The sequence below is a fragment of the Cladophialophora psammophila genome (assembly GCF_000585535.1).
Source record: "Cladophialophora psammophila CBS 110553 chromosome Unknown aczJe-supercont1.10, whole genome shotgun sequence".
NCBI classification, from domain to species: Eukaryota; Fungi; Ascomycota; class Eurotiomycetes; order Chaetothyriales; family Herpotrichiellaceae; genus Cladophialophora; species Cladophialophora psammophila.
The window spans coordinates 889,933-904,308 of NW_006912931.1; the positions used below are offsets into that span (position 1 = coordinate 889,933).

The following is a 14,376-nucleotide window of genomic DNA, read 5'->3' on the forward strand; positions in this document are numbered from 1 at the left end:
CAAAGACGGTGTCAGACCAGCTCGATGATACTGTAACCAAGCTGAGTTCTGGAGTTGTTGCTCGTAAAGCTTGATTTTTTATTCTTTATTTTTCTTTTTTTTTTTTCCAATCCCTGTTCTCCAGGGCGTCTGATGGATGTTCAAATGGGCTTGTGGTTGTGCTCAAGGCTGTTACATGTGCTGTGTCTCGGATTCCCCAATTTGTTTTTTTCCTACACACATTCGTCTGGCTGAGACTCTTCCATTCTATATTGCTCCCCCTTTGCCGTTGTCAAGCAGCCCCAGTGTCACTGTTGTATCTCTCTTTTTGTCCTTATTTTGGTTGGGGGGGCGGGATGACTTAAATGATACCCGGGACAGTTCACAGGACAGGACAGGACGGCAGCCGGAAAGAAAGGTCGGGTAGCCTGGGCGCAGCTGTTCGAAATCGACTTCCTCCCTTTGATTCAATGACGTCTTATAGACGTAATATTAATGACACTCTTTCCTCCCGTTCCCTCTGTGTCTCGCGAGACGGTATTACCGTACACATGTACGTAATCCAAGTGCACTTCCGAACCCCCAAGGTGCGTCGAACGTGTGGGCTGGGGCGCAGGACAGTGCCCCCGTGAAAACGAGATTGGATTGGAATGGGCTGGATTGGGCAGGTAAAGGGGAAATCGGAGACATGGACTGACAGACAGAGTGGTTGACGGACGGTGTGACTGAGTGGCCAAGCGACTGACCGGGTGAGCTGACGGAGAGGTCGAACAGCGCGCCATGCAGGAAGGAGGCGTCAAAGCGAACAAGCACGACGCCATTTGAGATATAGGTAGATCAGACATTTAATTTTCTTCGAGACTTTCTGTCCCAGGCTCAAACGACCGTCCAGGAGTGTGATCCTCTGCTCAAGTCCCATTTCCATTTCCCTTTCCATTCCGCTTTCCCATTCTCATTTGCCCATGCCTTGCTCCTCCCTATAAAGTCCATCGTGACTTGCGACCTCGGTGCAGGAAGTCTCGTTAAACAATTCGCGACGGTGAAGCCCAAATTTTTGCCCCTAATAACGAACCGGCTGCTGGCCTGACTTGTGTATGTAAGACCGTCCAGTTCGTGCTCGTTTCTTCTGCTCCGTACTATTTCGCTCCAGTCTTCAGCTCTGACTCTGGCTTCCCTGGACCAAGATCTTGACATGGTCCTCTTTATTCTCCAACAAGCCCTTGAAGGCCTTCTCGACCACGTCCTCAAGCGGCACGATCCCCGAAATCATCTTCTTCGCGTTGCCCGCAAAGTCCGCGTTCTTGTCCAGCGCTGAGATCACAGCTCGAAAATCGTCCGCAGTGTAACCTATGCCGCCTATGTATCTCTTCTCCAAGACCACGAGGTCATTCGGGTTGATCTGGAGCGGTTTGCTGTGGATCGCCACATTGAACATCGTTCCGCCTGGTCGGGTTGCCGCGATGGCGGTGTTGAGGGTCGACTGCAGCCCCGAGGCGTCGAAGGCGACGTGTACGCCGAGGTTTCCTGGGGTCAGTTGGCGACATGCTGCCACCACGGGGTTAGGGTCGCCATTCTTGTCACTAGAACTAGACAACGTGGGATCAATGACGGCATCGGCGCCGAACTCTTGAGCCCGAACTGCTCGTTTCTTGAGGACTTCGCTCACCACAACGTGTCTCGCACCAACGACTTTGAGGACGAGGAGGAGGCTAAGTCCTATGGGACCTGCCCCTTGAACCAGCGCGTCTTGCCCTGCTTGGAATCCCGATATGCGGACCATGTGCCACGCCACTGACAGAGGCTCAACCAATGCACCTAGATCTAGAGGCACAGAGGCAGGTAGAGTGAATACATTGGCAGCCTTGATGACTGCTTCTTCAGAGAAACCTCCACTCAAAGCGTCAAGACCGTAATAGGCAGTCTTGGTGCACAGATTGATCTTGCCAATCTCGCACATCGCACACTTGGACAGTCCAAATTGTGCATCTCCCAGATTAGGCATTACAGCGACACGATCTCCAACTTTGACATTGGAGATGCTGGAGCCGAGTTCAGCCACTGTGCCCGAGAACTCATGTCCGAGGATGACAGGGAGTCGAGCACCAGTCTGTTCGTGTGATGAGCCAGGCTGTGGACACAGGATGGGACCAGAGGTGAATTCTTTCAGATCGGTGCCACATATCCCGCAGAAGCCGGGGCGGATGCGAATCTCGTCCGGACCACATGGCAGAGAAGGGACTTGTTCAAGCCGAATATCTGACTGGCCGTGGAAGCGTAGGGCAGTGAAGGACGACATGTTGTTATCTGTAGTGGTTGGTCTGCTTAGTTTCCGAAAAGGCAGGGCGCTTTCGACTGCACTGATATACTACAGAATACATCAGAATCTCCCCCTACCTATCTTTGTTTATCGCGACATGAAGTGATACCCCACTTCTCAATGAGTTGTCCTTGCATTACCGTGCGGGGGTCCAATAGGTTATGCTGATCGCCAGTTCTCTCAGATATCGATTATATGGCCTTAAAGCCTACGTGTCAGCTCCTGTGAGGATAGCTACTCATTGGCTCGGGAAAAGGACTGAGGATTAGTGGACGGTCTGTGATAGGGGTCATTGTGATCCGAATGCTCAAGCGGCGGTGTTTGTGCTGTTGCAATATCCACGGAGTTAGTATGCTGATTGGCCCCAAGCATTCTTACCTGCAGGGTCTTCGCGACGTTGAAAAGCTTGTCGGAAGGTAAAGTTGTGGTTTTGGACTGTCTGACAGCGAATATATGCAGAAGGTCGTTTGATTGCCGTGGAGCTGAAGCATCAGACTGCACCGCGGATTGAAAGCCACCTACAGAATACTTGAAATATATATATATATGGCTCTGTCCTAGGACCATACCTGAAACTTTCAGGGGACGCTGCCGGTTTTTCTGTGATTGTCATGGAAGGTTGGCCGCTGTTGAGAGGCTGTCACAGATCAAGAAGGGAGTTCTTTCATCCTTTGTTCGCCCCTTGCGCATGCCTTGGAGATGTAGAATGCCTGTGCAATCCAGGTTCCTGCATATATCTGCTGCTTACTCCATTGTGTGAGTCGCTTTATGTGCACAGCGACAGGTGCAATCTCCATTCTGGAGTATTAGCAAGATTGTCTTTATGAGGCAAATATGTGGACTGCAAAGGAGGCTGATGTAGGCATGGCAAGGCGGATAGAAGGCTTCAAACCCACGGCATCCGACGGCAAATAGGGCGGCCATTCTGCGACAATCACCGTATCAATATATACTGATGACTGCAGCTCGGTTCATGAACAGAGAAAAAGAAGCACGAGTACTGGATCTTACGAGAGGAATTCGCTCACGTGAGATCGCGTCTTAGCGCGAAAACGCGTCGGCGCGTCTGCAACCTGCCACCACAACCAATCACTCCATACCAAACGCTCACCTCCACCAGCTCTTCAACGTCCATTCCACGGCGAGGAAACAAGCCTAATGCCATTCAAATTCAAGCACCTGGTGCAACTCCTTGAAGATCTCAATAGGGCACGAAAACAAGCACAGTCTCTCTCAACGCGTCACTCTACGCCTGCAGACGAAATCATCATCAAATGGTTCAGTCGCCATGAGTCTGATATTATCCGACATGGACCCTCCGCTGTGGCCTTCCTGTCTTGCATGTTGCTGGACCGAGTGCCAAACCGCGTCTATGGCTTACAGGAGAAATCGTTAGCCAGTGTCTTATGCAAAGCACTGTTCATAGAGAACACCTCCCGTGGCCGCCAGTTGCATGAATGGGAAGTGACAGGCCTCGACTTCGCAACCTGCCTCGAGAAGCATGTCATGGCTCTGGCAGAGAACGACCCACCGCCTGCCCACAAAGAGGTAACGCTGGAGGATATTGATGCTGTCTTGAGACAGCTTGCTGCGAATTCCAAGTTCGCTTCCCCCGAAATGAGAAGGCATAGAGATGGCGTCAAGTCCGAAATTCCCCTGCGATCCATTCTATCCCGGCTGCATAGTAGAGAGGCAAAATGGTTCGTGCGGATGATTCAGAGATCTTATGGTCCCGTTCAGATTCCGGAATCCCTGGTCCTGGGATGCTTCCACTTCTTACTACCTGATATTCTCTCTCTTCAGAACTCTATCGACGAAGCAGTCGAAGTACTGGGGAAGCCCGACCTGATCTCCATCCCTCACGACCCACCAAGCGCTCTTCAACAGGAATACCGCCAAGAATGCGCCCGGCACTTAACACCAAAGCTTGGTGTCATGGTCAAGCGCCTGGAGTATTTCAAGGCAAGAAGTATTAGGCACTGCTGTCAAATGGCAAACCTAAGGACAATGAGTGTGGAGAGGAAGTACGACGGCTGGTACTGCCAGATCCATATTGACAAGTCAAAGGGAAAAGAGTGTATACAGATATTCTCCAAACGCGGTAAAGACTCCACGAAGCCCTTCATCCGACTTCACGGAGCACTCGAGGCCGGCCTACGCCTTGGTGACCCAGCATGTGCTATCACTCAAAATTGCATTTTTGAAGGCGAAATGCTGGTCTGGAGCCGTTCGCGACAAGCCATCCTACCATTTGAGAAGATTCGGAAATACACTCAATACGGTGGCAGAACCATAGGCGCGGGTGCTGATTCCCCACGATCGTCCGATGAACAATTGATGATCATCTTCTATGACTGCCTATGGCACGACAACCAGAATTTGGTCAACGAGCCTCATCATGTACGGAGGCAGCGCTTGGAGGAAATTGTCAGTGTCACTGAAGGTCTAGCCCAGCTTGGCGACCGGCGGGAAATCAGATTTGGCTCGGAAAGTGCGAAGGCGGAACTCCGAAAGTTCTTCGGATATGCAATTGAACAGAGATGGGAAGGATTCGTCCTGAAGGGTTGCCGCGATCCCTATCTATCGATCGGCTGGCACACCAATGCGATCAAGCTGAAGAAGGACTATATCAAGGGCCTCGGGGACGCGGCTGATCTCTGCATTATTGGCGGACGCAAAGACCCGCTAGAAGCAGAGAAATATGGTGGGTCTCTCAACTGGACGACCTTCTATGTCGCCTGCCTCCAGAACAAGGAAGTCATTCAAAGATTTGGAACGAAACCGAAGTTTCTGATTCTTGACATCCTTACACGTCAGACCATGTCAGAAGGTACGTTCCGGGAACTGAACCAGCGTGGCCTGGGTTTCTGTGTGCCATTTTCTGGCTCGACGGAGCAGATGGATGTCAATATTGAACAACCGGGTATTATGCTTCTACCTCCCACTGTCTTGTTCACAAAGCCCTTCGTTGTCGAAGTCACTGGAGCAGCCTTTACTAAGCCTGCGGACGTCGCTTATTACGCTCTGCGGTTTCCTCGCGATATCAAACTGCACTTCGATCGACCTTTGACGGAGACCCATAGTTTTGAGGAGCTCCAAGAGATGGCGAGAGAAAGCCTCACGCCTGTGGACTCTGAAGAGCAGGAGGACGTCAATTGGATCCTACGTCTGACTGAGGCTGATGGAAAGCAAAACCAGTGTGTCGACCTCCATGCCGCAGGTACGCCGAGTCCCTCGCGTGTATCGACTGCAAGCGTCAGCACATGTATGTCGTCTCCATTGACTGCCAGCCGCGTTGATCATGTGGGAACACACCAGCCACAACCAGCTCTAAGTAATTATGCAGTTGCTGTTAAGCCTGACGCCACACCAAGTCCGAAGACTGCTAGCACCTGTCAATCATCCCCTCTGGCACTACCAGCGAATCGTGCTCAGCGCCTAGATGAATCCGCGGCACTGCCACCACCAATCAATCATGTCCTTAGTCCTGGGAAGGGTGTTAAGCGCAAACATGAAGAGTCGAATTTGTCAACAGTGGCCAACAAGAGACTGAGGAAGAATAGCTTTAAGAGGCTTGTTATTCCTCTGCAGTCCTCCCTCCAGAACAAGACCTATCCTGTCCATCCCTATGAGCCGCCGGCTGTATTTCGATCCCCAACTAAAACTATAGAACAGAGCCCTTCTACGTCTCCTATTTCTCAACAACGAAAGCCTCTTCGTGAACTGAACAATGTCAGTACAAAACGTGGGCTAGAGAAGCTCACTTCTACTCAAGCTGAGTCTGGTGATCACGGGGAGATGGGTACTGCTAAGACTGTCGATGAACACGTTAGAAACAAGAGTTCCACAAGTAAAATGGGAAACAGTACTTCTACGAGTCACGAAAGCCAAGCTTCGGCCGGATCGGCTCACGGCTTGGACCTTGTTATCCTGAAGGTAATGTCGTCTTCCGCACTTTCGCCGCAGGACATCAAGTCTGTGAACTGGGTGACAGTGGTCTATGTCCAGCTTGTTGATAGCGTGTCCTCGAAGCTGGTCCGCAACACCACATACGAAACCGCAAGGACAATTTCGAAAGAGTACAAGAGATATCGCGAAACCGAAAAGAAATGCCACCGCATCGCACGTCACGCCGAAGACCCAGGGTATCAGCTGCAGCCACGACAGCCACAGCGAAGGATGATTCTTTTCTATGATGAAAAGATTCAATCCTCCTTCGTGAGCTCTTCCTCAGATATTATCCTGAAGAGAGCGGGCGACGTATTGCGAAAGCGGCAAGCTAGGAAATATTTTGCCGGAGCTTTGCTTATGACTGCTCATGAGGATACCGAGGACGTCGTCTCAAGGGCTATCTGGGATTGGCGCGAGTCTGTCCGGCTTTTGAGTGAGCTGCGGTCGTGACTACCAAGGCATAATATAGCGTTGTGGATGAATGAGCGATGCGATAGCTCTAAGCTATATCTCACCAGTCGACAAATGTATATACTTTTGAGTCACCTGGGTACGATAAGCTGAATATACCTACATCCTTCACAGGGCCATAAGGATGGATAGTGAACCTCACGGCTCAAGGAAATTGGCGAAGTAATTGCTATATATATATATATATTGATCGATGGTAGAAGTCGTTGAGGATGAAGGAGGGAAGCAGGAAGCGAGCCCCACTCAACACAGACATACACACACACATATACATATATATATGGTGACAGAATGTAGCCGTAATCAAACTTGGATCAAAACAGCCACGCGACGAAGGTTCTATAGAACCAGCTCCGACGTCCCTTGCTCGCGGCCTCCCTCCTGGCCTTGTTGGCCAAGAACTCCTCTTCCTCGCGATCGATGGCGTCCTTGCCGCTCCACAGGTCCGCCTCAGCGGGACGCACGCCGCGACAGCCCGTCCACCACTTGTAGCCAAAGATCATGATCAGGTAGAGGGGGATGCCGAGGTACCCCGTGATGAAGTTCTTGTAGTCGAAGCCGCCGACGAAGACGGGAAAGTTCTTGGTCAGCGCGATTAGGATGCACAGCGCCAGCGCCCCATACGAGCCCGCGACGCCCAGGGGCGCCGTGTACGCGAGGGCCGTGTCGGGCACGGCCTGGGCGCGGCGCGCGCGCACGAAGCAGATGTGCGCCACCAGGATCGAGATCCAAGTCAACAACCCAAAAATAGTGACCAGGTTGACAAAGTAGCCGAACACGGTCTTGGAGTCGTCCGACACGTTCATAAAGGCGAGCAGCGCGAACGCCGCGGACGCACCGAGCGCGTAGACTGGCACGCCGCGCGAGTCGGTGCGTTTGAAGATATGCGGGGCCTTGCCTTCGCTTGCAAGCCCGTAGATGGTGCGCGACGCGATGTACAGGTCCGAGTTGGACGCTGAGAAGACGAACAGGAGGATGCACCCGTTCAGAATGCCTGGCAGCGCGTTGATGCCTGCCAATTTTATGGCCACCACGAAGGGGGACGCCGAGGCCGACGACGATGCCTTGTTGGCGAAGGCGAGTTCTTCACTGTCGTACGGAACGAGCATTCCCAGGAGCAGAACGCTGAGACAATAGAAGAACAAGATGCGATAAAAGGTGAGCTTGATGGCGCGCGGGATGGTTTTGCGAGGATTCTGCGCCTCGCCCACTGTAACACCCACCAGTTCGGTCCCCAAGTAGGCGAATGTGGCCGTCACCATGGTGGACCAGAACGCGAGGAAACGTCCAGTGGCACCATCTTCAATATATTCTGCAAATGCGCCTGGGTCTTTCCAGTAGCGAAACCCCTTGCGATCGTGGTCCGGGCCACCGCCAAGGGCGAGGACGAGGGATAAGATGATGACGCCGATGATAACGATCACTTTGATCGTGGACAGCCAGAACTCGAATTCGCCGAAGAAGCGAATCCCGAAATAATTGATACAGACGATCGCAACCCAGAAGACGGCGATGAACACTCCAGGATTGACGCGGTCTCGGTCCACCCAGTATTGGATGATCAGTGCCCCAGCGGTCAATTGATTGGGTGTCACAATGATATATTTGAACCAATACCTGCCGGCCTCAGCCCTTCCAACCGGAACGAACCTTGAGAGTGGGAAGACTCACGTATAGCCGAGAGCAAATCCCAGTGCAGGATCGCAGAATCGGGCGGCATAACCAGTGAATCCGGACGACAAGGGCAACCAAGCAGCCATTTCTCCCAGAGCACACATGACAAGGTAGACAAGGAAACCGACGATGGTGTATGAGATGAAGACAGAGCCAGGGCCTGCTTGCGCCAAAGCTTTGCCAGTTCCGATGATCAGCCCAGTACCTGTTGTTTCCAAGTCAGGAAGTATAACATTTGCCTAGTTGCACCTGTGACCAACCGATAGCACCTCCTATGGCGATCATAGTGATGTGGCGAGCCTTGAGGCCACGATGAAGTCGAGAGCCTTCATCATACTCGATGCCATGAATACCTCGTTGACTCTCTATGGGAGAGATTGTCTGCTCCCTAATCTGCTTCTCCGCGACGTCTGCGTCTGGGGATGAAAGGGAATATCCTTTGTGCGGATCCATTATGTGGAACAATCAAACGACGATTGGAAGAGAAGCGAGGGACGCGAAAGGTAACCCGACCTATCTGCTTTCTCGCTTCACAGAGGTGGGAAGAAAGGTAGAAGTAGTGACTAAATTATGAAAGACAACTCGATACTTATCATTTTGACGCATCGCCCGGCAACCGAAGTCAGGCTGATCTTTCGAACGGCAGGTCAGGTCTGCGATTGATCTGACGTTGCAGGGAATGGAGCTTGCACTATGTCACATTATCTTGGTGACCAGGGATGAGGCTCGGCCAAGTATATTCGCTGTCCAAGTATCCGCGCAATAGGCGGGATCCCGCTCCAGTAGACGTGCGCAACTGGAGCAAACCAAGAGGATCTGCAGGGTTTCGGGATCTTGGCTCCCTCGCCAAATATTCAGCAATGAGACCCAAGGAAATGCCCAGAACTCTTATGCCCCAAGAAAAGATAAGAGATCGGGTGTTTCTGCCTTGTAGAAGGATCTCAGTTTCACAATAGCGATGAAGAATGTGACATTGTGGCAGCACTGGCGGAACAGGTTCGGATAGCGCCGGTTGAATGCGCCATAGACGGTGATAAAGCCCAACCCAGATCCACCAGGTCCTGGAGGTGGCGGTAAGAAGCACTAGGGACGGCGTAGTTTCCGCAAAAGAGCTTGTCTGGCTTCCACAGCGATAGATGACCAGACACCTGCTAGATCTGCTATGAGAAGAGAAAATAAAGGGCTTCAAGACCCTGGCTCTAGGCGTCTCGTGAGATGAGGATGCTGCTCGTTCGAGAATTCGGTACCGAACGTAGTTCGTTTTCTCCAAGACATATCTGTCTCTTCCAGGAATCGTTCAATTCGGTGGAAATACTTTGTCGTGCTCTGAGCATTTGCCATCGATCAAGAAACTCCCTGATATTCCGAGGCTCCAATGTCTGCAGCCGCCAGTGACTATCAAGCAGGTTTCGTCCACCTGAGCCTCTTCAAAAGTAGGGTTCGGGCCTGTTGCAGCACCATGGCTGGGTGTCGAGAGCTCAATTTGTAGGATAGATTGGTAATAATATTATTCTTCGGGTGAGTCGAGTGCGTTGTTGGTGCTGCTCGACGTACATTTGACCTTAATACACATCCTGTAGTCATACAAAACGGGTGGCCTGTATCCGCTTTTACGTACCTGAAAGCATTTTGTTTTCCCTAAGTCCGCTTCCGCTGCTCCAAATCTTGTCATCGCGCCGAGCAGAGATGGCCTGCCGGGGCAAACCCTCAAATCTTAGTTATTCCAAAAAGAATCCCACAAATCTGAAAACCAGCCGCCTCCCCCGCCTTCACCTCCTCCTTGAGCTCCATCTTTGAAAGGTTCCGAATCTTCGGAACCCCAGATATCTTCACCTTGATGCGGCTCGCCAAAACCACTTTGTGGAGATTGAGTATCGTCGGGTTGGCCATGAGGCTGCTCTGGAGACGGCGGCGGCGGCTGCTGCTGCTGAGGACTGTTGCTATCCTCTGCGGCTTCGGATCTTCGGCCCATTCCCCTTTGCATTGCTTCGTAGCCTGCCATGGTTCCGGCACCAGCCATAGCACCCTCACCAATCCCCGCAGCTCCTCCGGCAGCTGATCCAACGGCCCGACCAGCTCCTCCAACAACAGCACCACCAGCTTCAGCGGCACCAGCAGCTCCAACAGCTCCTGCAGCCTCTCCGGCGCCGGCGGCCCCAGCTCCGACTGCCCCGCCGGCAGCCTCTCCGCCACCACCTCCAAGCCAAATTGGGAAGAAACCGTGTCCTCCGCTATGGCGAGAGAAATAGTCATAATCGATCGTCACGGCGGTGGCAAGCATCACTGCTCTTTGATCAAGGGTCATCCCATAGTTGCTCTCTCGCCCTCCCAATGCCTCTGCGTAGGCACGGTCACCATGCTTATCTCCTTGATCTTCCATCCCAGCCGCGTCCATCCGTAAGACGTAGCTTCCAGTATCTGTGAATAGCTCTCGTCCAAACCCTCGAAATTCCCGGTTGACCGATCCAATCTTGCGATTGTTTTGATCCAACAGTGAGAAATCCCAAGACAAGAAGGGCTCATTTACCGCGGCGAATTGGGTAAAGTCTGTGGTCGAACTAGATCTGTTATTTTCTGCGATCTGGCTCTGCTGCAAACTCGACAGCCCTTCACTTCTCTTCCTTGACATTGGGTTGGGGTCAGCTTCATTCAAGGCGAGGTCATGGGAAAGAAAGAGATCGTATTTACGGCGCAGTGGTGCCCATTGTGAATGCGTCTCACCAATTACGCGCATTGCTTCCAGTGGAAGAGGAGATATTTGCGGCTGGCCTATGGGATCGGTATTGCTTTGTGGGGCGAGCATAGTGGAAGTCGACTTTTGAGTCTCTGAAGGGGTATCCCAGGGATCGTAGACCCGGATGCGAGTGTTGATCCACGAAAACGGGCGATGGAATCTCAACACCTCCCTCGATTGACGATTGAAGACGTGGGTAGTAAATGCACGATGTGTTGTGAAGAATTGCCTCCTCATTGTGTGCCCAATGCCGCCTTCGTGCTCAGCCATGTACCCAATGTGATTCCCGTGTGGATCAAGTATAACATATCGATTGGCCTGCTCGAAGCCGAGAAATATATTCATCATCTCGAGTTGCCGTTGGACGACAATGCCTGACTGCGATAGGATGTCGACGGAGGGATGATCAGACTTGAGGATAGCATTTGCATCTTCTGCTATATGTATGGGGGCAAGCAGAGAATTGTCTTGAGGATTTGTATTGGCTAGAAGGTCCCCCATTGACGGGGATTTAGGGGGAGCATTCTCCTGCGAGGACGTTGAGCCATCTTGATCCTTCTTAGGGTTGGGGGCTGTGGACGACAGCCGCAGGCCTTCGCTGAAACTTCTAGAGACAGTTAAGATCGGTGGTCTTCGTTTCAGAGGAGCGCAAGCCAAGCGCTTGAGGAGGAAGACAGTTTTCGGCATGGAGGGATCACTTGCAGGGCGGAACGCGGATGGTAACTGTCCTGGAGGATGGTGTGACAAAGGAGATGCCGTGCTTCTGCTCCAGAAGTCAGGGCATACAGCATGATGACATGGTCATAAGAGAAGAGGCCAAAGGAAGTATACTTTACCGCAGGCTGAATCTACGATTAAATCAGCATGAAGAAAGCCACACTCAATACCAACATGAGATGTATCGAGCTTCACGCGGTCATGTTCTCCGCAGGATGGAAGTTTCGTCATACGGCGGAATGGTTGTTCCCTGTCCGCCCCGCGCCAAGGTGCCTCCCTAAGAATCTTAAACCCGATAATTCCGCCATGGATGCTGCATATGGTACTGGTTACTTGGTATTCTCTTGATTCTCTTACTCACCACGGTCGCAAAGCTGACGAACACACCGTGTGAATCTCTTGAGCTGCTTGTGAGTCCTGAGTATGTATCCCCCCCTTAAATCGCCTGCGCTGCTCGACCTTCTAGCCTTTGTTCTCATTGCTTGCCGCTCGCAGCTTATTTGTAACCTCGTTCCAGAGCTTCATCGCAGGCCCGTCCACCACAGGATCCCACCAAAGAAACTTGGAAACGTGCCACTTGAACTCTGCCCAAGTTCCCGACTTGAACTTCGCGTCGGATTTAATCCTTCTTCTTAATCTGGTTTGGAACCACTGCCGGTTTTCGGTGAAGGCTGCAGCAATTCCGCCCATGACCAACACCCACAGAATCATGTCGGAGATCGAATCTTTGCCTTCTTCTATTATCACTTGCATCTCTTGAGATTCTTCCAAAAATTGCCTCAACTCTTGAGCTAGGCGTGGCTTTATCTTGGTACAACTCGGCATCGGAAAAAGGACCATATCGCTGTAGATCTGTACATCATTCAAGGTCAGTTCAACCACGTTTAAGCTCTAGAGATATGCGGCCTCAGCGGCAGAATGATGCTCGGAGAGACTTTTTTTTTTTCTCTGCAATTCAATGCTGGAAGGGAAGGGCGGGAAGGTATGTGATGCAAGATCAACTTACCAATGAGCCCAAACGACAGCAGCTATGTACCAGTTGCTCCAGACCAAACCCCTCTTTTGAGTTGAGTTCCAGGAACGATCGCTGCGCCTCGTTTGCTGCGAGCATAACGTCCACCAGGCGTGGTTGGCAGTTTTCGTGGCGATGGTAGTGGTCTAGCGCCACTGTGGCCTCCACGCCCCTTCCTACCGCTTCGCAGACGCCAGCAGTCAGAGCCTTGTCAATGCCGTGGAAGCCGTGGCCGAGTTTCTCGGAGAGCAAGATGGCTTTTGCGTCAGGAACGTGCTTGCGACTGCTCACGATTGATATATATGGCCGGATCCGAGGGTACAGGAGCCTGTCGCCGGTCCGAGAGGCGTGATGTAGGTCGGCTCTTGGACCAGTGTGAATATATCATCTGTTTTTGGAAGCTGCGGTTACTCACAGGAGAAGCCAATCCGGCAAAGCAAGGTGCCTCAGAGCAAAGATGCCTCCACGATCCTTCACCAGTTGTTCCAGCGCCTTGGCGTAGCTCGGCATGAGCGTCAGTCTTCCATAGAGATGCATATATTGAGATGTGGCCAGCGGGGATTGAGGGTGAAATTCCGGCGTTGATGATTCAACATCCGCGTTGACACCCAATATCAAAACGCTCATCATGAGGTCCTCCGAGGCCGGCCCATCGAGACTCTCGATCCGTTGCTTCAGCAGCCGGATAGCCTTGGAGAAGTGAGACAAACGGGCGAGAGCGAGACCCTCCGAGACTTTTGGGACATTCTGGAGTGCCAGATTCAGGCCGCAGGCGAGGGCCACCTGAACATGGAACAGCAACTCATCGTCCAGGCCATGATGTCTCCATTCCTGCTTGGCAATTGCCAGGCTCTCGCCGCGCACCGAACAGAGCATGTCTGGCCATATTCTCTCAAACGCTGTACCTTGTCAGCAGCGAGCCTTGGACAAGGGCGCACACCCATAGAGCAGACTGCTGCCTATGAGGGTCCGCAGCGGACCGCACTTCTTGTCGCCATCGACCCTGAAGATACTCACCATATTGTACAACTTTCTCTACATTCTCGGGCAATCTACGCTCTGGGTAAGAGTCAAACGGATCTCTGCTCGTCTGCGACAGAGGAGACCGGGCAGACAATTTAGTTCGGGGGAGAACTCTAGTGCCTCTTGCCAGAGGGTGCAATTGCCGACGATGTAGGGTGTCTTTTTGCGTCTTCTTCTCGAGGAGACGGTGCCACTCCGAGGAGTCTGATTCGGGAGAATCTGCATCTTCGAGAACAGTCAACCAGGCCCATTCAGCCTCAGGCGTCGACTCGATCAAGTTATCATGATCAATTTGCTCGATCCGCTGTTGCGCCTTTTTCTTTAGATATGCGATTTTAGCTGCATGAGACCGGGCATCCGAATCTTGCAGCTCGGCGAGCCGTCGATCAGCCGATGACTGAGGCTTGGGATGCTGGAAAACAAAATGATACATGTCTGTTTTGTGATGACTACCTTGAAAGACTTTTGCCGGGAGTGTGAGTGTGCAGGATGCGTGTC

At 52.1% G+C, this 14,376-nt stretch overlaps 5 protein-coding genes across 5 annotated transcripts; 1 reads left to right on the forward strand and 4 right to left on the reverse strand.

The window, feature by feature from the left end:
• Nucleotides 1-1,132: 1,132 nt before the first annotated feature.
• On the reverse strand, nucleotides 1,133-2,275 carry A1O5_07046 (uncharacterized protein; the record flags this gene model as incomplete). Its single annotated transcript, XM_007747635.1, has 1 exon — nucleotides 1,133-2,275. One exon carries the CDS (start codon nucleotides 2,273-2,275, stop codon nucleotides 1,133-1,135), a length of 1,143 nt encoding a protein of 380 aa, XP_007745825.1.
• Nucleotides 2,276-3,454: 1,179 nt separating this feature from the next.
• Nucleotides 3,455-6,697, forward strand: A1O5_07047 (uncharacterized protein; the record flags this gene model as incomplete). Its single annotated transcript, XM_007747636.1, has 1 exon — nucleotides 3,455-6,697. The coding sequence occupies one exon, from the start codon at nucleotides 3,455-3,457 to the stop codon at nucleotides 6,695-6,697; it is 3,243 nt and encodes a 1,080-aa protein (XP_007745826.1).
• Nucleotides 6,698-7,032: 335 nt separating this feature from the next.
• Nucleotides 7,033-8,845, reverse strand: A1O5_07048 (uncharacterized protein; the record flags this gene model as incomplete). Its single annotated transcript, XM_007747637.1, has 3 exons — nucleotides 7,033-8,335; nucleotides 8,390-8,597; nucleotides 8,653-8,845. The coding sequence occupies 3 exons, from the start codon at nucleotides 8,843-8,845 to the stop codon at nucleotides 7,033-7,035; spliced, it is 1,704 nt and encodes a 567-aa protein (XP_007745827.1).
• Nucleotides 8,846-10,106: 1,261 nt separating this feature from the next.
• A1O5_07049 (uncharacterized protein) lies at nucleotides 10,107-11,813 on the reverse strand (the record flags this gene model as incomplete). Its single annotated transcript, XM_007747638.1, has 1 exon — nucleotides 10,107-11,813. One exon carries the CDS (start codon nucleotides 11,811-11,813, stop codon nucleotides 10,107-10,109), a length of 1,707 nt encoding a protein of 568 aa, XP_007745828.1.
• Nucleotides 11,814-12,305: 492 nt separating this feature from the next.
• A1O5_07050 (uncharacterized protein) lies at nucleotides 12,306-14,311 on the reverse strand (the record flags this gene model as incomplete). The annotated part of the gene is made up of 4 exons (XM_007747639.1): nucleotides 12,306-12,695; nucleotides 12,850-13,138; nucleotides 13,271-13,754; nucleotides 13,873-14,311. The coding sequence occupies 4 exons, from the start codon at nucleotides 14,309-14,311 to the stop codon at nucleotides 12,306-12,308; spliced, it is 1,602 nt and encodes a 533-aa protein (XP_007745829.1).
• Nucleotides 14,312-14,376: the final 65 nt, after the last annotated feature.